The sequence below is a fragment of the Oryctolagus cuniculus genome, chromosome 3, assembly GCF_051225735.1.
Source record: "Oryctolagus cuniculus isolate XC-2025 breed Fujian yellow rabbit chromosome 3, ASM5122573v1, whole genome shotgun sequence".
NCBI classification, from domain to species: domain Eukaryota; kingdom Metazoa; phylum Chordata; class Mammalia; order Lagomorpha; family Leporidae; genus Oryctolagus; species Oryctolagus cuniculus.
Genome location: NC_142869.1, coordinates 48,790,618 through 48,817,200, shown reverse-complemented (window position 1 = coordinate 48,817,200; position 26,583 = coordinate 48,790,618). Strand labels below are relative to the sequence as shown.

General features: G+C 42.9%; 1 protein-coding gene across 11 annotated transcripts in view; it reads right to left on the bottom strand.

Moving 5' to 3' along the window:
* LOC149127332 (uncharacterized) overlaps positions 1-26,583 on the bottom strand; it is a 304,837-nt gene that overhangs the window by 45,975 nt on the left and 232,279 nt on the right. For 3 of the 11 annotated variants that reach the window (XR_016231999.1, XR_016232005.1, XM_089330165.1), the window contains 2 exons: positions 26,439-26,496; positions 19,194-21,375 (listed from right to left, as the gene is read on the bottom strand). The exons of 6 other annotated variants lie outside the window; for them this stretch is intronic. Coding sequence is in view for 1 of the 5 variants with exons in the window: in XM_089330165.1 (XP_089186291.1) it covers positions 21,360-21,375; positions 26,439-26,496 (74 nt within the window). In the remaining 4 variants the exon portion in view is untranslated. Of the gene's footprint in view, positions 1-19,193; positions 21,376-22,518; positions 23,266-26,438; positions 26,497-26,583 lie in introns of those variants that run through there. 2 more of the 11 variants (XR_016232003.1, XR_016232002.1) reach the window with 2 other exon arrangements.

The following is a 26,583-nucleotide window of genomic DNA, read 5'->3' as shown; positions in this document are numbered from 1 at the left end:
AAGGAAGAAATTGAAAACTACAGCTGGGTTAAGCAGCCCACACTGTGAAACACTGAGTGTCAGTTGGTACAATCTGTTTGGAAAGCGGTGTATAAACACATAATGAGGCCTAGCAATTCTAGACATTCTCTAAGCGACAAACACTGAGCCGTTCCTTTCACCATTATGTATAATAGTTGGATTAGACACTCGTCATTTTGGTTGCCGGCCTCCAAACACCTCTCCTGTTTAGTGAGGGAGGATGAGAAAGTACTAAGACAGGACTCATCATGGGAGGAAATGGGACAGATCTTTATTTCCTCCTTGGAATCTGTATCATAGTCATGAGACCTTCGCAATGACTCAGATGCACCTGGAATTTCGGGTCTTTGGAGAGTGAGTCAAGGTTGAAAGCCCACTGAGATTATCTGACTCTGTCACAGCTTTCCAGAGTGCACAGTGCAGTGCTTGGCGAGGCTGCTGATGGACCTACCTCGCAGGTCTCTCGGGAGGAGTGGCTGAGGTGATGGTTGGCACAGCCCCTGGCACGGAGTGAACCATCCAGGCGCTTGTCCCCTGCGGCTTGTGGGCTCTCAGTGCGCCCGCCTCTCTTCTCTCCTGTGCTCACTGTGCTGTGAGAGTGCCGATGCCCATCTCCAAACTTCAGGCTCTTTCAGAGTCGTGTTTCTTTATTTGCAGACCTGTTCAACTAATTCCTGGTTATTGTTTTTGTGGGTTTTTAATGAAAAAAAAATCATCATTATCATCTGTTGAACAAAGTCCAAACCCCAAGGCTGGCAGTAGGGAAACTTCAGACTGTCCGCATGGGAGACCTAGGGGCAGCAATTTGATGATGGGATTGAGAATTGCTTTTTGTCACTCAGGTGCACTTTACATATTAATAAATTATCAAATGTTTACAAAAAAATAACTTTAAGGGTCTCCCAATAGGCATATTTCTGGGATGATTTGGAGCAACAAAATGAATGATAGTAATATATGAAAATCCATAAAATGAGAATACATGAGTCCATACTCATAAATAAGTAAATAAATAAATAAAATGCTTCAATAGGTATAAGCAATAAGTGTAGAAGGAAATGCTGCCAACTCTACAGTAATAATTACTTTAGATAAAAATCACCAATGATTGCCAAGATTGGCAGGTAAATGCAGGATGAGAAGCAGAATGCTTGCATGGCCTAACGTGACACGTGTTATTTAAGGGAAAAATATTACAGGTATAGTGCAGAAATCTGGCAGAACCAACCTGATCTACAATGCCCAATAATGGAACAAATTGCCCCCTCCTGATACGATGCTATCAGAAGGACATGGGTTGCTTTTGTAGTGTCCTTATGAAAGGACAACACCTAACTTAGTGGTTCACTGGAAAGGATTCCTTCCCACACCGAGGACACGTTGGAAAAGGTCTGGAGATGTGTTAGATCCTCAGAAGTGGAAGAGCGCCATTGGCACCGACTGGGTAAAGGCCAAGGAAACAGCTTCACTCACTAGGAACGCAACGCAGCAGACAACTTCCTGCAGCCAAGGACCCTCTTGCTCCAAATGTCCGTGGGACCAAAGTGGAGAAACCTGAGCTAAACTTAATCATGAGGAATCATTGCATAAACTCAAGTTGTTGACTGTCTATGAAATAACTGGCTAACACATTTCAAAAAAATGAATAAGGAAAATGGGAACTGTTCAAAATTGAAGGAGGCCAGAGACCAACAACTCACTGCACTGTGTGAGTTTGTTTGAACTGAGTCCTGGATGAGAAAAAGGACCTTAATGGAACCGACAAAATGTGAATGAGATCTGTAGTTAAGATGACAGAGTTCTATCAGCACGAATGGCCTGGTTTGGATAACGGTGTGATGAATGTGTGACACATTAATATTTGCAGGCACTAAACACACAGTATAGCCAGGAATTCTCTGTATTTTTTTATAGTTTTTTTGCCAGCCTGAAATTTTTTCAAAATGACAGTTTTTAAATGCAAAATATTTTTAAAATAAAAGGAAAATGAAATTAAGAAATACAAAATTTGAAAGAACATGGTAAATATTCGAGACAGGCAAAGAATATTGAATATATGGATAATTTGAGACATTTGAAGACAAATATTGGAAGAACACACTACCTATTATGAAACTATTGACCCAGAAAGACCAACACCAAGATATATTCTAGTAAACTCAATCAGCTATATTTAAAAAAATTTTTTTAAATTTATTTTATTTGAAAAGGCAAAGAAACAGAGAAGAGAAACAAGAGATAGCCCAGAACAACCAGGGCTGGGTCAGGCCAAAACCTGAAGCCAGAAACTCAATCTGGGTTTCCTAAATCAGTGGCAGTAACCCAATTGCTTGAGCCTCAACCCCTGCTTCCCAGGTGTACTTTAGCAGGAAGCTGCAATCAGGAGCAGAGCTGAGACTCAAATCCAGGGACTCCAATACAGGATGTGATTGTTCCTAGCAGTATCTTAATCACTGCACCAAACCCCACCCTTCCCTCGACTCTAAATGAAAATACCCTGTGAGTATCTAGACAAACATAGTGCCTAGTTTATATAGAAAAGTTATTATGTTCTTTGACACCAATGCTCTATGTAAGAGAAACATGTCTTATATTCTCAAAGTAATAAGTGTGAGCCAAAGATTTTATACCCAGAAAAACTTACAACAGGCACAGATAGAATTCAAAGGAATATTGTTCCCAGGAGCCCTTCCTGAGAAATCCAGTAAATGAGCTTCAGGTTACAAAATAACTAGATAGATACTGACTGACATAAGGATTGTCAGTATTATGTATCTAGGTTCCCTAGAGCTAACACGAAATGAAGGAGGAGAAAGAATGCTTAAAGCTGTATTATCTGATAATGTAGATATACAACTATTTAAAAGGGAGGGGACAGAAACATTTCATTGATCATATTGCCATGAGACTGAATGTTGATATGCTGAGACTGTTGTGTGTATAACATGGGAGAAAACAAATGAGTAGTCATGTGGTATTCAATTCTATCATTTCCTCTGTCCTTGAGAACCAGGGTTTCTTATATGGAAGACAGGTGGTACTAAAGTAGAAGAAAAGAAATTAAATGAAAGATCTGTGGTTTCAAAACTGAAATGGCAGTATCAGTACAAGCCCATGAGGTACTTTATTTTATACTGCCCAGACTGTGACCTTGCAGTGCTGTTCCTCAATGCAAAGGACCACATCCCTTTGGAGAAATGAGTGATTCCAGGTAAAAGGCAGGGAACGAACAGAAGGCCCTTGAATCTTGTCCTATGAGGTGCCGAGGAAGCTGTCGAAGATGACTGGGATCACGCCCAAGGCACTCAGCAGTCATCTTTACGAGACTCCCACTGGCTAAAGATGGAACATATGAGTTAGTAGAGATAACTGCTTTGGGTTGAAATACATCAAATATGTTTAAATCCATGATTTCATAATAATGAAATAATAATGAAAAGCTATTATTAGTTTCAGAGGACAAAAGGAAACCAAATGATTATCTTAAAAATTGGTAAATAGAGCAGAAGAATCAAGCATTTATCCTCCGTTTCTCCTGTGAACGGTATCATTGTATAACTAAATAATGAATAAGGGGAAATGTCTCTTTATGAAGAAGCGATAGAATAGCACCACTTTAAAGTGTAAATGAGTGGTGACAGGCATTAAACATCAACAATGTCTAAAAGTGCAGAGAGACAACCAAATATTATGTGCTACTCTCATCTTCAAAAACACCATTAATAGATGTGCCCAGAGGATGAGACCGGAGTCTGACCCTGTCCGTGAATTCAGTTTCCAATTTGCAGGAATGCGAGACACCAGGAGGAACAAGCTAAGACAGAAGTTTACTGATGGGGAAGGGAGAGGTGTGGTTGGTTCTGGGTACATTGAGGGGGCTTCAGGGTGGCTGGTGAAGTCCTGTTTCATGACCTTGAAGGTGTTTGCCTTATAGTAATTCAATAAGCCACACATTTAATTTGTGTGCTTTTCTGCAACAGTGTTTTATTCTACAATAAAAATGCAAAGATGAAGAAGAAAAAGGCAAAACAGCCAAAGGTTTGAGTAAATCTTTCCACAGCTGTTTAATTTGGGAAGGCGATGTCTCACAGAGGTCATGGGTTCATTTGACATAGAAAACTTACTTCTAGGGGACTTGGGGTTAAGTTTCCTCCAATTTATTGTAACCTCTTATGAGCATGAGGTTTATTTTTAAAAAACAAGTAAACAAAACAGTGATAAGCTTTGTCCCTTGGCCTCCCAGAAGTGGTGAGAAAATAGAGTTATGTGTTTTCTCTTGCAAAGGCATTGCTTAATATTACCTAAAACATTTTTGTAATTTATCAAGGCAATAAATTTCTATGAATCAGTTAGGCGCCATGCTAAGGTACATGACTCTGTATTGTTTACCTATGCCACCTATTAATTCATATCACCAAGGTGGAATCTCTGGGACATGTTAGCACTTGCATGGTAGCCACATGGAGATGGTGCCCTGCATACTGAAGATACTCAATAAATTCTTGTTTCATAAAACTTGACTGAATATGTTAGACAGAGGACCATATTGAACTGCTTCATGTGCATGTAAATAGCAAATCCAGACTGTGGATTTACACACTGTTTATAGGTTTCCAGAAAGAATGTCCCGGAATTCAGTCTTCTATGTTAATTCCCTGCATCATCCATGACTTTAAATAAATTGATGACTGCCAAATTTTATCTGCCATACAGATCCGTCCTCTGAAAAAAATATATATGGCCTGCTGCAATTCCTACTTGGGTCCGTAACAGCCATTTCAAATTTTTTACATACAAAACCAAATTTCTGCTCTCCATCTGCACAAACCTTGGCCATCTGCAAAGTTTTTTGCATCCTAATAAATGGTTACTTCTTCCTTCCCAGTGCTGTGGTCCCAAAGTTTGGAGTTAGGCATGTGTCTCTGTCTTTCAAACATGAATTCAGAGCAGATGAAACATCTCTCTCTCTCTCTCCTTCCCCATCACTATGCCTTTGAAATAAACAACAACAACAAAAACCTTCAAATCAGGGATCCAAGATGGCTGAATAAGATATAACTAACTTAAGCTGCTCTGGGATATGAAGAGAAAAAAAGGAAAGAGTACATTTCCAGGAGTCTGATGGAAATTATTGGTGAAGGAAAAATCACCAACAAAGACTCTGTGGGACAGGAGGTGAGAACACAGAGATGATGCAACAGCCAACTGCACGGTGCAGCCAGCTGCGAGCCGCCATCTTACCACATCAGGGTAGGAGGAAACTGCCGCGTGCTGTGCTGCCCGTTGTTCTAGCTGAGAGGGAATTGCACAGTCACCCACTGACTTTTACAGCAGCCTGGGGAGCTGACTGCGGTCTGAGCAACTGCTGGGCTTGGAGCAGGAAAGCCACATTGCTTGCCTCCCCTCTCCTCCCCGACCTGTGCAGAGAGCCATTCTCAGTGGTGAAAAGTTGCACAGTGCACCTCTCTCTGTTCTTCATCAGCATCAGAGAGTCAGGGCAATGTGTGGGGCAAAGACTAGGTCTCCTGGATCCTATAATCAGGGGAGTTTTGGGGCATTAGCCTCAGAACCACACTCACATGTTCTACGTGAGGCAGGGGGATTCACCTTAGCTTCTGGGGGCTATCACCAGAAGCAGCCCATTAAAAAAAAAACCTGCTCCCACCCTGGCAGATCTGGGTAATGACCCCACTATAGCCTGCAACACCAGGACTCTAACAATTCATTCTAAATTTCTCAATGCCACTGGACTCTACCCACTGAATATAGGGTAGAACCTACCTGTATTCCATCTCTCTGTACTCACATCCTCTAGAGTAAAATCTCCTGTATGTCTTTTAGTCACCCTGTAGGACGGGAACAGGGTTCAGGTCACAAGGACTAGGGCTTTTGGTATTAGCAACTGGACTCTCCTGGCAGGACCTGAGGAAGGGTCCACAGTAATTGGTGCCCCAAGTCCCAGCATCTCCAGGCTTGCCAGTAGCACAAGGGAGCAGCCACCCATGACTCCCTCAGCACCAAGAACAAGGCTTTGGCTATCATTTTCACCAGGGGACTTACACCAAAATCTCTGTGGACCAAAGATACACACCCAAGGAAACCCTAATTCATCCCAAAGCCACATTTCTATCACTATGAGCCACAGCAGACCAGTCCACTGGGTCACCTATAGTACAGCTGACGTTGATTAAGACAAAACAAATCACTCAGACTGCACTCCTGGACTCAGTTAGAACCCAAGGCAAAGCACCAAGTGATACCCTGCATCCCAGCTAACCCATAAGCTCTTTCACAATAAAATCTACTCCATAAAGAAGAAGGAACGAGTATACCAGATGCACAGACATCATTTCAGGGACACAGGAGACATGAAGAAGGTAGAATGATGCCTTCAAAAGAACACAATACTCCAGAATTAGATTCCGAACTGAAGGAAAGCTATACGACAGGTGTAGGATTCAAAATAAGGATTGTAATGAAACTCAACAAGATGCAAGAGAATACAGATAAAGAAATGAAGACATCAATGAATGACGTGATTAAAAATATTACCAAGGAGATAGAACTCATTAAGAACAAAATAGAAATTTGGGAGATGAAATCTTCAATCAGGGAAATAGACCATCCAAGTGAAAGCCTTGATAGCAGAATAGAGCAAGTGGAGGAAAGAATTTCTGACCTCAAGGACAAGAATTTTGAAATAACCCATTCAGACAAGAATAAAGAGATAAAAAGAATGAAGAAAGTCTATGCAAAATATGGAATACCATTAAATGACTGAATATTCCTATTTTAGGTATTCCTGAAGGAGAAGAAAAAAGAAAAAGGCATTGAGAACCCGTTAAATGAAATAATAGTTGAAAATTTCTCAGGCCTTGAAAGAGACATGGACATCCAGATACAAGGAACTCAAAGAACCCCAAGAAGACTGAACCTAAAAAGTTTTTCTCCAAGGAATATTGTTGTCACATTGTCAAAAGTTAACAACAAGGAGAGAATCCCAAAGGCAGTAAAGAGAAAAGTGTCAAGTTACATATAAAGGAAAACCAATTAGATTAACATCAGATTTCTTAGCAGAAACCCTGCAGGCCAGAAGAGGGTGGGATGATATACTCAAGGTCTTAAAAGATAAAAACTTCCAACCAAGAATATTATATGCAGTGGAGCTATCCTTTAAAAGTGAAAGAGAAATAAAGTGTTTTCCAGATAAGCAAAAACTAAGAGAATTTACACCATAAGACGAGCCTTAAAAGAATTTCTGAAGGGCATCCTGCATTAGAAATAAAAATGAAAACACCTAACACCAGCAAATTCACTTAACAGAGCAGGTAGAATCATTATCCAATCAACAAAATGACAGGTCTTAGTTCTTATCTATTAATACTAACCTTGAATGCAAATAGATTATTTTTACCAACCAAAACACTTAAATTGGCTGGGTGGATTAAAACACCATGATCCCTGGGCCGGCGCCGTGGCTCACTTAGTTAATCCTCCACCTGCGGTGCCAGCATCCCATAAGGGTGCCGGGTGCTAGTCCCGATTGCTCTTCTTCCAGTCCAGCTCTCTGCTGTGGCCCAGGAGGGCAGTGGAGGATGACCCAAGTGCTTGGGCCCCTGTACCCACATGGGAGACCAGGAGGAAGCACCTGGCTCCTGGCTTTGGATCGGTGCAGCGCCGGCCATTGTGGCCATTTGGGGAGTGAACCAACAGAAGGAAGACCTTTCTCTTTGTCTCTCTCTCTCACCATCTATAACTCTACCTGTCAAATAAATAAATAAATAAATAAATAAATAAATAAATACCATGACCCCACTATATGCTGCCTACAAGAAACTCACTTCACAAAGATACACACAGACTGAAGGTGAAGGTTTGGAAAAAGATATACCAGGCAGATGAAAACCAAAAGCTAGCAGACATAGCTATCTTGATATCAGGTAAAACAGACTTTAAAAACAAAAATTGTAAAAAGGAGATAACGAAGGACATTGTATTTTGATAAAAGGTTCAATTCAGCAAAAAGACAACGGTCATAAATGTATATGTACCCAATACAAGATCACTTAGATACATACAGCAAATACTATTAAATGTATGGAGAGAGACAGACCCCAACATAACAGCAGTGGGTTACTTTAACACCCCACTCTCATCAATGGACAGGTCATTCAAACCAATAAAACAAACAAACAAACAAACAAATATCAGAGGGGCCAGCACTGCCGCATAGTAGGCTAAGCCTCTGCCTGTCTCCCTTATGGGTGCTGGTTCGTGTCCTGGCTGCTCCTCTTCAGCTCCAGCTCTCTGCATATGGCCTGGAAAGCAGTGGAAGATGGCCCAAGTCCTTGGGCCTCTGCACCCATGTGGGAGACCCAGAAGAAGCTCCTGTCTCCTGGCTTAGGATTGGCACAGCTCTGCCATTTGCAGCCATCTGGGGAGTGAAGCAGAGGATGGAAGGCCTCTTTCTCTCTGCCTCTACTTCTCTGTAACTCTGCCTTTCAAATAAATATATAAATCTTTTTAAGAAAAAAAAATTCTTCACGTGAGCCACAGCGCTGGCTCCTTCGTTAATCCTCCACCTGTGGCGCTGGCATCCCATATGGGCACCGGTTCTAGTCCTGGTTGCTCCTCTTCCAGTCCAACTCTCTGCTGTGGCCCGGGAAGGCAGTGGAGGATGGCCCAAGTGCTTGGGCCCTGCATCTGCATGGGAGACCAGGAAGAAGCACCTGGCTCCTGGCTTCAGATCGGTGCAGTGCCGGCCATAGCGGCCATTTGGGAAGTGAACCATCGGAAGTAAGACCTTTCTCTGTCTCTCTCTCTCACCCTGTCTATAACTCTACCTGTCAAATAAATAAAAAATAATAAAATAATTATTGAAATAAATGAAAACAACATATCAAAACCTATGAGATACAGCAAAAGCAGTATTAAGAGATAAGTTTGTAGTATTAAGTGCTTACTTTAAAAAAAGAAAAATGTCAGGGCCGGCTCTGTGGCATGGCGGGTAAAGCCGCTGTCTACAGTGCCGGCACCCCATATGGGTGTCAGTTCGAGTCCCGGCTGCTCTACTTCTGATACAGCTCTCTGCTATGGCCTTGGAAAGCAGTAGAAGATGGCTCAAGTCCTTGGGGCCCTGCACCCACGTGGAAGACCCAGAGGAAGCTCCTGACTCCTGGCTTCTGATTGGCACAGCCCCAGCCATTGCAGCCATCTGGGGAGTGAGCCAGCAGATGGAAGACCTCTCTCCCTCTCTCTCTCTGCCTCTGCCTCTCTGTAACTCTCCCTCCCTCCCCTCCCCTCCCCCCTCTCCCTTTCTCTCTCTCTCTCTCTCTCTCATATGATCATCTCAATAGATGCAGAGAAAGCATTTGATAAGACTCAGCACCCCTACATGATAAAAACCCTCTACAAATGAGGTATAGAAGAACATTGCTCAAAGTGATAAAGGCTTTTTATCACAAACCAACAGCCTATATCATATTGAATGGAGAAAACAGGAAAGCATTTTCCCCTCAAATCTGGAACAAAACAAGGATGTCCACTTTCGCTCCTCTGATTCAACATAGTACTAGAAGTTTTAGCAAGAGCAACTAGGAAGGAGAAAGAAATAAAGGGCATCAAAATTGGAAAAGAAGCAAATTATCCATGTTTGCAGATGACATGATGTTGAACATCACAAAACCTGAACACTCTACCAAAAAGCTATTAGAATTGATAAACCAAGTCAGTAATGTTGCAGGTGACAAGATAAACATACAAAAAATAGTACCTTTTGTGTATGCAAATGATGAATTCACAAAAAGAGAAATCAAGAAAGAAACTCATTCACAATAACTATACACACACACAAAAAAATATTTAGGAATAAATTTAACCAAAGAAGTGAAATATCCCTACAGTGAAAATTACCAAACATTGAGGAAAGAAATCATCAAGGACACAAAAAAATGGAAAGATATTCCTTGGTCATGTATCAGAAGAATCAATATCATTAAAATGTCTAGACTACTTAAAGCAATCTACAGATTCAATACAATCCCTATTTAAATACCAATGCCCTTCTTCACAGATTTAGAAAAGTTCACAGAATTATTAAAATTCATATGGAATCACAAAAGAGCCAGAATAGCCAAAGTGATACTGAACAAGAAAAGTCAAGCTGGAGGCAGCACAATACTTGACTTCAAAGCATACTACAAAGCTACAGTAATTAAAGCAGTATGTTACTGGCATAAAATCTGACACTTAGATCAATGGAACAGAATAGAGAACCCAGAAATTAGTTCATTTTTTTTTTTTTGACAGGCAGAGTGGACAGTGAGAGAGAGAGACAGAGAGAAAGGTCCTCCTTTTGCTGTTGGTTCACCCTCCAATGGCCACCACGGCCGGTGTGCTGCGGCCGGCGCACCGCAAAGAGCCGAAGGCAGGAGCCAGGTGCTTTTCCTGGTCTCCCATGGGGTGCAGGGCCCAAGCACCTGGGCCATCCTCCACTGCACTCCCTGGCCACAGCAGAGAGCTGGTCTGGAAGAGGGGCAACCGGGACAGAATCCGGCGCCCCGACCAGGACTAGAACCCAGGGTGCTGGCGCTGCAAGGTGGAGGATTAGCCTATTCAGCCACAGCACCGGCCCAGAAATTAGTTCACATACATACAGCCAACTGATTTTTCACAAACAATACTCAGATCATACAGGATAAGGATTATTTAATAAATGGTGCTGACAAAAAACTGGATATATGCATGTAGAAACATAAAATTAGATTCATACCTCTCACCACATACAAAAATTAACTCAAGATGGATCAAAACCTAAATTTAAGACCTGAGACTATGAAGTTGCTGGAAGAAAATGTAGGGGAAGCATTCCAAGACACTGATGTAGGGGATGACTTCTTGGACAAGACACCCAAAGCACATGCAACAAAAGCAAAACTAAACAAATGGGACCATATCAAACTCAGAAACTTTTGCACAGCAAAGGTAATGATTAATAGAGTGAAGAGACATCCAACAGGATGGGAAAACATAATTTTAAATTACATATCTGACAAAGGATTAATATCCCAAATATATCAGAAACTTAAAAAGCTCAAAAACAACCACCACCAATCCAGTTGAGTAATGGGCAAAGGACTTCAATAGACAGTTCTCAGAAGAAGAAATATAAATGGCCAACATACATATGCAACAATGCTTAATATCACTAGCCATCAGGGAAATAAAAATTAAAACCACAATGCAACACCACCTCACCCATGTCAGAATGGCTAAAATCCAAAACAAATGTTGGCAAGGATGTGAACAAACTAGAACACTTATACACTGTTGGTGCAGCCACTGTGGAAAACAATATGGAGATTTTTTTTTTAATAACTAGAACTAGACTTGCCATATGATCCAGCAACCCCACTACTGGGCATATACCCAAAAGACTTGAACACAATGTATCAAGGAGATATTTGTTTATAGAGACACTGTTCACAAGAGCCAAAATTTGGAATCAACCAAGGTGTTCATCATCAGATGAACGGACAAGGAAAATTGGTATACATACACAACAGACTATTATTCAGCTATATATTAAAAAAATAAAATTCTACCATTCACAGCCAAATGGACACAACTGGAGGACATCATGTTGAATAACATAAGCCAGACCCAGAAAGACAAATACCACATGTTCTTCCTTATATGTGGGAGCTAAAATTTAAACACACACAAAAGAAATGTTTGTGTCTATCAGTATTGCTCAAAATATAGTTTTACAAAACTTTGTTTTATACCTTTGTCAAACCAATGTTTAAGAATGTTATACTACTGTAGTTTAATGCTCTGTTATTACTTTAAAATTTACTGTGTATGGGTGAAATAGTCATTTTTTCATTCAATTATTGTTTATATCCATTGTCTATATTTCCACTAAGGGTATTTTTGCTTTTTATTCATTAAACTTCTTAGTCGGTGAAGTACTAAGCCTTTTTACTATAACTGAAATTTAAAATGTTATCTCAAAAACTAAAAAAAGATAGGAAAGGGAGAAAGAAGAAGAATTGAGGGGCTGGGGAAGGGAGGAAGAAAATATCACTTTCTTAGAATTGTATCTGCAAATGACATTGAATCTGTTAAAAACTAATTAAAATTTTTAAAAATTAAAAAAATACATAAAAACATGAATTCATCCTGATACTCCCAATTCCAATTTAGGATCCATTCTAGTCTTCACCATTTCAATATTTGAAACAGGTTCCTTCAATGGTGAAAAAACTGACTCCCATTGTCATATATATATGTGTGTATATGATTGTATATATCTATATATATATTGATACTCATTTGTTCAGAGTAATTTCAGCATTGATAGCTCATTTTCCCACAATAAGCCTGTTTCCTAACTAGAATATAATATTTCATGGGTATTTATGAAGGCAAAATTTATATACAATAAGATTAAATGGTCTTAACTATATTACATAATGAGTTTTGATCTGTGTGTATATCATCCAAATCAAACCCTATAATACCACTGTCACCCAGAAAGTTCCTAATGAGCCCTTCGAGGCAATGCACCCTTCCTGCATTAGCACACACTGTGCTGAAGTTCAAGACCATAAATTAGCTTGCTTGTTTCAAAGTAAGAGAGAAAGAATCATCAGGTACATATCTTCTGTATCTGGTTTTGCTGTGGAGTACATCCATGCTGCCCCATGTATCACTTCTATAGTGTAGAAAGTTCTTCTATAACTAGGAAGTTTAGGGTGGGAATAGGTCTAACTTTAAAAAGCTGTCCGTTTTTCCCAAGCTTTTGCACATCTTTCATTGCATCAGTCATGTATAAGTGCTGCCGCAGCAGGGCCAGTGCTATGGTGCTGGGGTTAAGTCATGGCACGCGACACAGCATCCCATACTGGAGAGCCAGGTTGAGTCCTGGCTGCTCTGCTTCTGCTCCAGCTCCCAGCTAATGTGCCTGAGAAAGCAGTGAGTCCTGGCTGCTCTTCTTGTGATCTGGTGAAATACATCTAATGGTCTAGCTGCTCTGCAATTGCTGCAAAGGGAGTAAAATTCCCAACTCTAAGAATATTTCTCTTCCTTTAGTTCTGTGAGTTTTTGCTTCATGTACTTCAGAGTTTGTTAGGTTCATACTTTTTAAAAATATTCTTTTATTTTTGAAAGAGTTACAATGAGACAGAGGAGAGAGAGAGAGAGAGAGAGAGAGAGTTAGAGATAGAGAGAGAGAGAGAATATATCTTCCATTCATTGGTTCACTCCCCAAATAGCCACAACAGTCAGCACTGGGCCAGTCCAAATCTAGGAGCCAGTAGTTTCATCCAGGTCTCCCATATGGGTGGCAGTGGCCGAAGCACTTGGGCCACCTGCTGCTGCTGCTTTCCTAGGCCATTAGCAGGGAGCTGGACCAGAAGTGGAGTAGCCAGGACAAGAACCAGCACTCATATTGGAGTCTGGCGTCCCAGTGGCAGCTTGACCCGCAATGGCACAGCGCTGGTCCCTGGGTGCACACATGTTAATGACTATGTCTTCCTGGACACTTTGTTTTATTATTACGAGAAGTCTTTGTCTAATACAACTACTCCAACTTTTTCTTAAAAGAAAATACAAGATTTGAAAGTCAGAATTACGGGGGGTGGGGAGAGAGAGAGAGATCGATCGATCGATCGATCTTCATTTACTGGTTTACTCCCTAGATGGCTGCAACAGCCAGGGCTGGGCCAGGCTGAAGCCAGGAGCTTCACCCTGGTCTCCCAAGTAGGTACAGGGGCCCATATTGCGCCATCTTTTGCTGCTTTCCCAGGGACATTATCGGAAAGCTGCCTTGGAATTGGAGTAGCCAGGACTTGAACCACTGCCCCATGAGATGCTGGTGCTGCAGATGGATGTTTCACTCTTACACCATAGCATTCGCCCCTCCAGCTTTCTTATACTCACAGGTTACGTAGTCTACATTTTCCTACCCTTTTACTTTCAGCTTCTCTGGCTCTTTGTGTAAAGTGTGTCTTTCATAAAGGAGCACAGAGTGCTCTTCTTCCAGATGTACACCTTGTTCACTGCACCAGCTTCAGAACTTGACTCAAATGTCACCTCCTCAGAGAGGCCTTCCCAGAATCTTCCATTTATAGTGCACCACCTAGGCAGACACCCACCACTACCATCACTACCACCCTGCGTTCCTTATCTCTTTCCCTTGTCTTTGTTGTCTTCTTCTTACCACTACCTAGCATATTATCAATTTATTATTTGACTGCCTAAGTCTATTGGGGAAAAAAAAAGCTGTATGAGGGCACGAGTTGTTATTTTATTTATTGCTTTGTCCTCACTGCCAGAAGGGTTAGGAGATACCAGTGGACATTTCTGGAAAGACTGAATAAATTTGGATCATCCCTCATTGTCAGGTTAGTAAATTCTACCAAAGAGCTTGAGGCCTCTTAATTAGGGGGCAGGAGAAAAGATAGGTCTACCAAACTCTTACTGTAAGATAAATCTATATTTTGTTTTATAAAGAATATTTGAAGGGTAAATTTAGAGAGAGAGAGAGAGAGGGAGAGACAAAGAGAGGTCTTCCATCTGTTTTTTCTCTCCCCAAGTGGCCACAATGGCCCAGGCTGGGCCAGGCCAAAGACAGGGGCCTGGAACTCTTTCCAGGTCTCCCATGTGGGTAGCAGAACCTCAAATACTTGGATCTCTTGTGCTGCTTTACCAGGCACATTAGCAGGGTGCTGGATTAGAAGTGGAGCAGCAGGGACTCAAACCAGTGCTCATATTGGATGCCAGCATCACAGGCAGTGGTTTAAACTGCTGTGCCGCAACTCTGGCCCCAAACCTATGTCTCTTTTTGTCCCAGAGATGGAGACCAGCATAACCAGCTTCATTCCACCATCCAGTTCTGGATTTACTTGTTAGTTTAAACATAGTATAGTACACATGTGCTTTGGCATTGGACAAAAAGCATCCTGAACATTATTAGCTGCGTGGCTTTGTGTTATTTGAGAACTCCAAGCTTCAATTTCCTCATCTGGAGAGGAACATATTGGTCGTTATCCAAGGTAATTGTTCAGAATTAGTAAAGTTGAGTGTGACAGAAAAATCCCAAATAACAGAGACTCAAACACGATAGAAGTTTTTAGTTTCTCATGTGTAAGTGCGGAGGTTGGTCCAGAGTGGCTGACACCCCATGTTGATAAGGCCCAAGGTTCCTCTTATGATTCTGTCCTTAGGAACCGTCATGCCCAAGGTCTCCTGAAATTCCTGTGGTTACTTTTGGTCCAGCTACTCGGTCTGCTGTTCAGATAGCAGCAAGGAGAACAGAAGCACAGAATATAGGCTCTCAAAATCCCCTAAAAGGGGGCCTAAGTAGTGGCATAGAGGGTTCATCCACCACTTGCAGCCCATGTAAGAGTGCTGGTTTGAGTCCTGGCTGCTCCACTTCCAATCCAGCTTTTTGCCAATGTGCCTGGAAAGGAAGCATAAGATGACCCAAGTACTTGGGTCCCTGCCACCCCTATGGGAGACCAGGATAGAGTTTTTGGCTTCTAGCTTTGACCTGGCCCATACCTGGCTAATGCAGTCATTTGGAGAGTGAACCAGTAAATGGAATATCTTTCTGTCTATTTATTTGAAAGGCAGAATAAATTTTTTTAAAAAATTGTTTAAAAAAGTCTACCCCCAAGCATTTATCACAGCAACTCAATAACCAGAACTTAGATAAAAGGCCTCAAAAGTGGTGGTTGGAAAATGTGTGTTTATTTTCCGTGGCTATCAGCCAGTTGAAAGTTTTATTACCATAGAAGAATGAACATGAGGGGCCAAACAGTAGCTTTCCACTCTGGTTAACTGGAAAGATTAAATGTCTACTAGATTCATGATATCTAGAAAGCACTTGAACTATCAGCTATCTTCTTCCTTCTTCAGCACTGAATCATCTCTTGGCCTTCCCTTTTCAGGAAAACAAACTGACGTTCTTCAGTCCTTCTCTTCTGGCTCTGGTTTCTTACTCATTTCTGCTGTGCTTTCCTAAATCATCTCAGTCTTTCCTGTTACAGGTAGAGAGAAGTTTCATCAATCAATCAAAGCAGGAGGGGTACAGGTGATGCCAGCCTTGGTGGGCCGGTCCATCAGTAGCAGGTTCCCTAGCAACAAAACCATCTTGAGAGCTGGCTGTCACATGGCATCCCTCAGAGCCACAGGAGCTCATGAGATAAGATGCAACAGGGCAGATGTACAGAGCAGTCAGCCCTTCATATCCTCAGGTTCCTCTACTGATGAGGGAAAGAATTGGGGAAAAACCTGCATCTTTACAGAGCATGTATGGACTTAGCTCTTATTCTCTCAAAAACACAAAATAACTTATAGTATCTTAGGTATTAGGAGTAACCTGAAGATTTGAAGTGCACAGGAGGATTGCTTAGGTAATATGCAGCACCGATCATTCTGTAGAAGGGATTTGGGTATCTGGGGACTATGGTACGTGTAGGAAATCCTGGAGCGGGTTTCCTGTGTAGTCCAAGGGATGACTGTATAACATCTGTGTTTGTTCTGTTACCTTCAGCTCTTTCCTCAGAACTGCATGCAAAGCGAGACTCTAGGATGTCACCACCACTCCCTAAAAGATCAATGTTTCTATTTTAACTGAAGGAGTTTTCTTCAAATACAATCTGATGCATACATCTCAGATTAAAACACAATGGATGCCGTGTGTGTGTGTGTGTGTGTGCGTGTGTGTAGGGTGGGGCTGTTTATACATGGTTGGCTATCTCTTAATTTGCTGGGAATCAATTAGGAGGAGACGAGGGATTACTGAAAGGGATTGGCCAGAAGTCAAAGTTTTCATTCACTTCCATAACTGCAGCTCTATGCTGAGGTCTGGCTGCCTAGCAACTCAGCCCAAACCTGGACAAGCTCTGCCAGTATTTCCCCAAGAATCTGCCACGCAAAGAAGCAGCGCTAACAATTAGAAGTCAAGTAACCAATCCTCAGACTTATAAATAAAACCTAAATGAACAAACTGCCATCGGGCCCTCAGTGCTTGGGCACTGGAGAGCAGAGGGCAGAGCGGGGAGGAAAGAGCCCCCCAGCAAGGCATGGCTCTGATCTCCCAGCCCTTCCTCTCCCTGCGGGCACCCATGCGGTGTGCCCTTTCCCACTCCCATCTCCTTACTATCGCCTTCTGCATTTCTTTCCGAGCCTTTTCCTTGAATCCCATTTTAAAAATGATCTCTCCGACAATTTGTCAAAAATGCCGCTCTCTCTGCTCTGATGCAGACCCTCCTTATTTGGTGTCTGATGCAGGGGCTCTCAGATGGAGGCTATTTTGACTCCTAGGGTACATTTGGCAATGTTCAGAGATATTTTGGATTGTCACAGCTGGGCTTGGGGAATGCAACTGGCACTCAGTGGGTAGAAGCCAGGAATACCCTATGCATCCTGCCATTAACCTTGTACCCCCCACAGCAAAGAATTATCTGGTCCCTCAAGTCAACAGCATCAAACTTGGTAGACGTGCACTAATGCATATGTCCTCACCAGGGACTGTAGTTCAAATACTACAATGGTCCGTGGTGCAACCCTAGCTGACAAAATCGTATTCCTCATTTTAATATTCTGGGGAAAAGAATAATGATTAGGGAGAAAATGTCTAAAAAGGTTCCTTTTGGGAACAAAAAAAAAGTTGAGAAACAGTGGCCTGTTGTTAGGAAGATTTCAGAGTGAAGAGTCAGATGTATCAGAACCATATAAATGTATACCTGCAATTTAGCAAAAGCTCATGCATGGCACTGATATCACCAATCTCCTTGAACTAAACAGGGGTTTAAAATAGACTGATTTTGGCTTTCCTGGGGACAAGGGCAAGCTAACCATCCAGTGATCTAGTGCTTCTCAGGGAAGGAGTGCATTCTTTAAGACCCCAAAGACATCTTAAAATGTTTTGGAGGGGGCTGGCGCTGTAGCATCGTGGGTAAAGCTGCCACCTGCAGTGCCGGCATCCCATATGGGCGCCAGTTCAAGTCCCAGCTGCTCTGCTTCCAGTCCAGCTCTTTGTTATGGCCTAGGAAAGCAGTGGAAGATGGCCCAAGGACTTGGGCCCCTGCACCCACATGGGAGACCTGGAAGAAGCTCCTGGCTCCTGGCTTCTGATTGGCACAGCTCCAGCTGTTGCAGTCATCTGGGGAGTGAGCCAGCAGAAGGAAGACCTCTCTCCCTCTCTCTCTGCCTCTGCCTCTCTGTAACTATGCCTGCCTTTTTTTTTTTTTTTTTTTTTAAGATTTTATTTATTTGGGAGGTAGAGTTACAGACAGTGAGAGGGAGAGACAGAAAGGTCTTCCTTCCGTTGGTTCACTCCCCAGATGTCTGCAATGGCCTGAGCTGCACTAATCCAAAGCCAGGAGCCATGTGCTTCTTCCCGGTCTCCCATGCGGGTGCAGGGGCCCAAGCACTGGGCCATCTTCTTCTGCTTTCCCAGGCCATAGCAGTGGGCTGGTTTGTAAGAAGGGCAGCCGGGACTAGAACCAGCACACATACGAGATGCTGACGCCGCAGGTGGAGGATTAACCTACTGCGTCGTGGAGCTGGCCCCATGCCTTTCAAATAAATAAATCATTAAAAAAATGTTTTGGAGCCAGTAGTTTACCTAATGACACCTAGTAACCTATAAGTGTTAACATGCCCTTAAATTGTTTGGTTGGGCATGGCAATGTTAGAAACAATTGTAATTGGGGCCACTGCTGTGGCGTAGTATGTTGGGCATCCACCTGGGTTGCCAGTATCCCATATGGGTGCTGGTTCAAGTCCTGGCTGCTCCATTTCTGATTTAGCTCCGTGCTGATGGCCTAGGAAAGCAGAAGATGGCTCAAGTCCTTGGGCCCCTGCACTCATGTGGGAGACCCAGAAGAAGGTCCTGGCTTTCAATCAACTCAGCTCCAGCCATTTTGTGGCCATCTGGGGAGTGAACCAGTAGATGGAAGACCTCTCTCTCTCCCTCTCTCTGTAACTCTCTCAAGTAAATAAATAAATCTAAAAAGAAAAATAATTTTGAGAGCATTTCATTCACACCTCTGAAACAAAACTTCTCTCTCAATGTAGCATATTTCTTTGTTTCAAAGTATGTCTCTTATTAAAAAGGTTCGAAGTCACATTTCTTCCCTGAAGGACAAAAACATATCTTGCTGGGACATTTTATTGTTGCCTGGGGATTAAAACATAATGTCATAAAATTACATAAGATTTTGCTTCAATAAGTTTGTGGAAAACAGAATTGAAAGATATTTATATTGCTGCAAAAAAATCCATGCAGTGTTTTCACGATGTGCACTTTCTACGGATATTTGAAGACCTCTCATATATGATATATAACATATATTAATCCCAGTATCTAAGGGGATTAAATCTTGTTTCCTCTAACAAGTGAACAGTTTTATTACTAATGTAGATTCCTGCCCAACCTGGTTAGAATCCCTGAGACAGTGAGCCTCCACTAGAATGGGGCGGGTGGTAAGAATGTGTAAAGTTTGGCAGGTCTTCAGTTTGCTGCTTTCTTTTCACACTGTTTGGTTTCACCACGCTCTTCCACCCTGTGCGTGGGAACAGTCCCAGGAAGTGGTTTTCTCCAGGAGAGGAGACTCTGAGGCGCTCAGGGGGTGGAGCCCCCGGCAGCATCTTGCCTCTCATTGGTGAGGCGGCAAAACATCTTCTAAAATGAGAAAATACTCTTACAACTTTGAGGACAGAGTTTGGGACCTTGTTGGTCAGAGTCGTCAGCTAGAGGTTGCTCCAGGAATGTGCCCTCCCCGATCTGCACAGCTGCAGAAGGGTATGGGAAGAAAGGCTTCTCACTTCCTGTAACTGCGGGTTGCTCTCTTGAGACTTGGTCACAGGCTGTCTTGAGGGCTCCAAGTGACCTCCCTCTTCCTCTCTGAGTTTTTCCTTCTACCAATTTCCATCATCTTCAAACAAAAGAGTAAGGGTGGCGTCAGCTCATTAAAATTGATGCCAAAAAGATATTTTTCAACAGAACTACTTTTTAAATGAATTCACATGTCTCAAAAGTTTTTTCTACAAAGTGGTTTTAGCTAAAGCTTAAAAAATAAAATGAGACTAGAATGGGAAGGAGAGAAAGGCCTTTATGGAGCCAAATAGAAGTTTTATTGGTTTCAGTTTCAAAAATAGAATGCCTGGATGCAGTGTTATGGATGTGGCTTGACTTACTGCAACAATATAGGGCAAGGCCATTTGGCTTTACCTGAATAAAATATTTTCATTTTCAAACCTGTTCTGGTATTCCAAAGGGAGAAATTATTTTGACATTGTGAAAGTTGGCGTTTCCAAGTCCTCTGAAAACAATAGCACTTTGTGGTACTTCACCTTTTATTTTAGTGTCACCAATGTCAATGTTTATTTTACATTGAAGATACACTGTCTGTGTTAAGCAAATAGATGGTCTAAAGGCTGAGAACGACAAGTCTAAGTCGGCTGCAATGGCCTACGTAAAGTGCACATGCAATTTTGTAGGTCCAGCCCTTCTCACTTCTAAGTAAAGTACAATCAAGAGAAATTTTATTCTTCTTTTTGATAAAATGAATCATGCAACAAAAATAAGTGTTCTGGCCCAGATGCTTAGAGCTGTTGTTAATAACCCCTTAAATGAGTACATTTTTCCAGTTACTTCATATATATGATCCGATCTTCCCAGAAATTCATCAGATAGACCTGGCAAACATGATAGAGTAGATATGGATCTCATCCATGGTTCCAGTGTGGGAGAACAGAACTTGTTTATAGCTTATATTAGTCTCTGATGCTGGGTTGATAACAGTAGTTAACTTTCAGGGCTCCAGAAGCCTATAATGTCCAAAAAAAAAAATTCTTCCAAACAGTAGACTCACAAAACACATCCTGGGTGGGCAAACTACACAAAAATGCTTCATCCTGTGCAGGAGTTGGGTCATGAAGAATGCACTGGATTTCATTCCCTTCCCCCTCGGCCCCTTGCCCAGGCACTTTTGTATGGGACAAAACCATATGCAGGGCCAGCGCCGCGGCTCACTAGGCTAATCCTCCACCTAGCGGCGCCGGCACACCAGATTCTAGTCCCAGTTGGGACGCTGGATTCTGTCCTGGTTGCCCCTCTTCCAGGCCAGCTCTCTGCTGTGGCCAGGGAGTGCAGTGGAGGATGGCCCAAGTGCTTGGGCCCTGCACCCACATGGGAGACCAGGAGAAGCACCTGGCTCTTGCCTTTGGATCAGCACGGTGTGCCGGCCACAGCGTGCCAGCCACGGTGGCCATTGGAGGGTGAACCAATGGCAAAAAGAAGACCTTTCTCTCTGTCTCTCTCACTGTCCACTCTGCCTGTAAAACAAAACAAAACAACAACAAAAAAAAAACATATGCAGTAGTCCTGAGGACTTTGATCTCCCCTACCCTACCAGAATAGCTGCCAACGCTTTTGACTTTCTAAGACCTCCAGAAGGAGAGGTGGGGTCATGGTTGTCCATGACCATTGTTGCAGAGATGCCCATCGCTCTCATCTGTAAATTGCCTGCAAGCTGGGGGGCCTCTGATCTTTCCATGTCACACCTGGGACATGGCCGTTTGCTCAGAAGCCCGAGTTCCTTCCCCAGAAGCTCCATTTTGCCACTGTCCCCAGAGCTTCTGGAAGGGCTGCAGTGGTGCCCCCTGCCTGGAGCCCTCACTCACTCACACCTCAACTCTGTCCCCATCTCTCATTCTCAATTTTCTTTGTCTGCCTTTTTCTCCCTATAAGCAGGACATGACTTTCTCCTCTGCTCTGGGGAGAGAAGGAAGGAGGAGCCTCTTCCTTGGTGTATCGCTTCTATAAGACAAAGGCTGACCTTCCTCTACGCTACTTCTGTTCTGGCCGTGCTACCAATCTGTGTGGTGACCATTAGAATAGAGCTGACCTGGCTGGCACCGCGGCTCACTAGGCTAGTCCTCCACCTGCAGCGCCAGCACCCTGGGTTCTAGTCCCAGTCGGAGCACCGGATTCTGTCCCGGTTGCTCCTCTTCCAGGCCAGCTCTCTACTGTGGCCCAGGAGTGCAGTGGAGGATGGCCCAGGTGCTTGGGCCCTGCACCCGCACGGGAGAACAGAAGCACTTGGCTCCTGGCTTCGGATCAGCGCGGTGCGCCAGCCGCGGCGGCCATTGGGGGATGAACCAATGGGAAAAGGAAGACCTTTCTCTCTGTCTCTCTCTCACTGTCCACTCTGCCTGTAAAAAAAAAAAAAAAAAAAAAAAGCTGACCACCTCTTTGAATAGTGGGGAGAAATAAGGAAAGGACACAAACTTATCCACCTACAATTGCTAGGTTTGAAATCAGACATGACCCCCTACAATTTACACCAAAAATGTGGCCCCTTAAAGTTCCCCAGAAGCGCCATCTAGGGTGCCACATATGACACCGGAAGGGTTCTTGCCTAACATTTAGAGAAGAATTCTAAATACCAGCACAGATAAATGAGGCAGCAAGGTACGTTTAAGCTTTCATTTAATGCAAGAGGTATCTAGCAAAGTGAGGGCTTTAAGTTCAGGTTGGAGAGAGGGGAAAGTCTAGAAACTAGGGTAGCGCCCATACCACTCAGAGAGCAGGCCAAAAGCCACGTGCAGCCAGCGCCTTGAGCTGCTATCCACCCCCTTATCACTGGCAGCAAAGCAGAGGCAGAGAGCTTTATTTAAGAGACAGAGGTAAATATGGGTTCCTACCAAGCACCAGGAACCAGCCCCATGGAGGAGCATCTAGGCCAGGAAGCCTAGAGCGTGACACAGGACTACAGCAAGCCTCCCTCCTGGCAAGAGGCCAAGCAAAAGAGAAGGGCTGGGCCACACCTTGGCCAGGCTTTTAATCGGCTTCCAAAGGGGAGTGGTTAATAAACCTGATTGGCTGGTGGGCACCCAGGTGAGGCCAGGTAGGGGGATGAGGTCACACAGGGCTGTGGTGAAGGTATCAGGTAGGGCGTGAAAGTCACACAGGGGCTCACAAATCTAATCAATTTTAGCCTGTATGCCTGCCTACCTCAGCTCTTTTTTTTTTTTTTTTTTTTTTTTTTTTCAATTTGATAGGTGGAGTTACAGACAGGGAGAGACAGAGAGAGAAATCTTCCATTCACTGTTTCACTCCCCAAATGGCCACAATGGCCAAAGCTGAGCCGATTCGGAGCCAGGAGCTTCTTCTGGGTCTCCCATGCACTTCTTCCACCGCTTTCTCAGGCCACAAGCAGAGAGCTGGATGGAAAGAGGAGCAGCCACGACAATAACTGTTGCCCATATGAGATGCTGGTGCCATAGGCAGAGACTTCACCTACTACACCACAGCACTGATCCCTAAGTGCTATATTTTAATGAGAAATAAATTTCTATAAAAGTTGAAACCAGCATAAAACTGAAGGCAGATCTCACTAGCTCTTTGACATCACAGTGAGGAGTCCAATGGGTAATAGGCAGGCAGGGTGGTTCCCTGGTAGAAATCTGTAATAGTGAGGTGCCTGCTCCCCATAAAAGGTTATCTCTGGCAGATCAAAGTGTCCTGATTCCTTAGGAATCTCCCTGTTATCTTTAGCAAACCAAAGTGTCTTCCTTCCATGGGACTCTCCAAATTTACCATGAAAATAGCAAGGGAGTGGTGATTTCTCCCTCACCCTTCTGGAAGGTTTTTTGTTTTATCAGGAGCAAGCCAGATAGGGTAAAGGATTGTAAATCAGGTCCTTCGGGTTTTGTCCCCACCTGGTAACTGAATGCCAATCTGATTTTCAAGGGTTTGTTTTTTCCCTTTCTAAATTGTACTCAAAAACCCCACCACCACCAGTCCCTTTGGGTTTTTTCCTCTCTTGGAAGCCCCTCTCCATGCCACTCTGGCTGGAGGTCTTTGGTGCTAATAAATCTTTTTAAATCTCTCTACTGTCTGCTTGGAAATTCTTCTTCCATGTGAGACAAAGAACCCAGGTAACAATTTCTGCCACTGTTTTCCTGTAACAACAGCAGGACAAAGTGAGCCAGGGAACAAACAACCTTGGGAAAAGGATGGGCCAGGTCTGCCTGCATTTTCAATGGACTAGCAAATCAATGCTGGAAAGGATAAGAACAAAGCTGGTGCATCTTTTTGTTCTCTACTGGGTGAAAGCTGTTGTCTTGGGAGTGATGGAACCCAGCACTGCCCATGATTTCAGATTGTCAGGCTGTAAGCCTCTTTAGGAAAGACTAAGCTAGACAGTAACCTGGCTGTACAAATCTTGCAAGTTCATTATTTTTTTGCCCATATGTTGAGCATATTGAAGGCCTGGCATTCTCAGAAGAGCCCCTTTGATGTAATACTTTTCTTATGGAGAGTAAAACATGGGCGAGAAGACACTCAGGAGCAGTCCTCCTGATATCGGAGATGACCCCCTAAAATTTATATAAAAAATGTGGCCCCTTAAAGTTCCCCAGAAGTGCCATCTGGGGTGCCACATATGATACTGGAATTTGGGGTGTCATATGATTTCACCATATGCTTATTAATAAATCCCCAATATTAATAAGCCCGAGAGTGTTCTTGCCTAATATTTAGAGAAGAATTCTAAATACTGGCACAGATAAACGAGGCAGCATGGTATATTTTAAGCTTTTATTTAGTGTAAAAGATGCATAGGAGAGAGAGCTTTATTGAGAGAGAGAGGTAAATCTGGGTTCATACTGAGCAGCAGGAACCAGCCCCATGGAGGAGCACCCTGGAAGACGCAGGAAGCCTAGGCCACGCACCCTGGAGACGCAGGGCACCAACAAGCTCCCTTCTGGCAAGAGGCCAGGGAAGAAGAGACGGGGCTGGGACACACACAGTCCCAGGCTTTTAACCCACTTCCAAAGGGAAGTGGTTAATCAACCTGATTGGTTGGTGGGCACCCAGGTGTGGCCAGGTAGGGAGATAAGGTCACACAGAGGCATGGCAAAGGTGTGGTCTTCCAGCTCATACCTAATCAATTTTAACCTGTATGCCTGCCTACTTCACTTCCTCCTTTTAATTCACAGCACTCATTGTCCAATCCTTCTCTACCAGCAATTTGAAAAGGACTGCTTTATTGCTACTTTAGTTTTATAAAGAATGTTATTAAATCTCTTTACATCTTCCACATAAAACTTTCAGATACGTCTGATGTCGAAAGAAGGAAACCAACGAATCAGTGGAAGATTACAACTTAACTATTCCAAAATGCTTCAATTACAATTTTAAGATTATTAGGAAGCTTCTTTTGAATTGAACTTGTCCTCAAAACCATGTGGTTACATTTCTACTAAGCTGGAAACCCAAATACACTGGGAAGACAGTCTGCTACGCCTCTAAGATGCTTCCATATATTTGCTACCATCACTTTCTTCTGCAGATGGAGAAACTGATTTCAAAGAGCTTTTACATATATGATCCACAGCACCAAGCAGGGATTAAGAACAGGAGAGGCTCAGCAGGGTAGTTCCTAGCCGTCCAAGCAAACTGAATATGATTGCTAAATTGCTTGTTAAAATAAATCTGGATTCTACCATTACTATTTAATTCTGATGCACAGTAAGTGGACGTCTTCAGAAAAGTAATAGCTGATTGCCAAGTACAATCATACCTAAGTAGTAGTTAAATTGTCTAAGAAAGTATCGTAAAACTCTGGAGAGTTAATTTTGAATATAGCGAAGTACTCAAGTTAGACTTTTGTTGTACCAGTGATCCATCTGGCTTTATAGCATAATTCTCCAACTGCATAAAAGGCCTTTGACTTCTATAAAAGTGATTTATCTTTGGAGACAATGATTAAGTGCAAGGTGGGTGTGTGAGGTTTGTTTTTGATGTGGCAGTTGAAGAGGAATTAAAATTTTTTCCTAAACCTGCTGGCACTGCATATGGATGCATCTTTAAGTATGAAAAATCTCTCATGAATGTCTGGAATAATCTTTCCAAAATAGAAAATATTTCTTTTCTACTTTGAGTAATTTTGTTCAACAAGGCTAGGTCCACATGTTAAAAATTAATATCAAAATCTTTCACAATTTGAATTAATCTTGGCATCTTTAGCTCTTTCTGAAATTGGGTCAAGATATACCTCAAGGCTTTTTATATCATTCTGCTTCCTGATAGTGACTTGAGGCCCCAAGATACCCAAACCTTATTAGGAGCACAAAATGGGCAGGTAGGGAAAAGCCCTCTCTCACAGGATGCATGGTCACTTCCACTGCTGCTCTCTGCTCTTGGTGTGACTTGTGAAGCCTAACCCCGGCCCTTCTCACCTCCCAGTCTACTTACCACCCTTGGACACTTCTAGCCTCCTACACCAGCTAAATTGCTTCAGACTTTCCTGTTTAGATCTACAGGGGCATCAAGGAACACCCTCCTTCACCAATATACGCTGGACTCCTGGTCAGACTGACCCAAGACTCACCTCCCAACTTGGTGCTTGCCATGGTGTAACAGTTCCTTCATTGTCCATATTTTGTCTCCTAGTGGATTTGAAATACACAGCTATTAAGAAATATTGTAGAATCATTCTTATTCTATTGGATCAAGATTGAGAGTTGGGGGGCTGC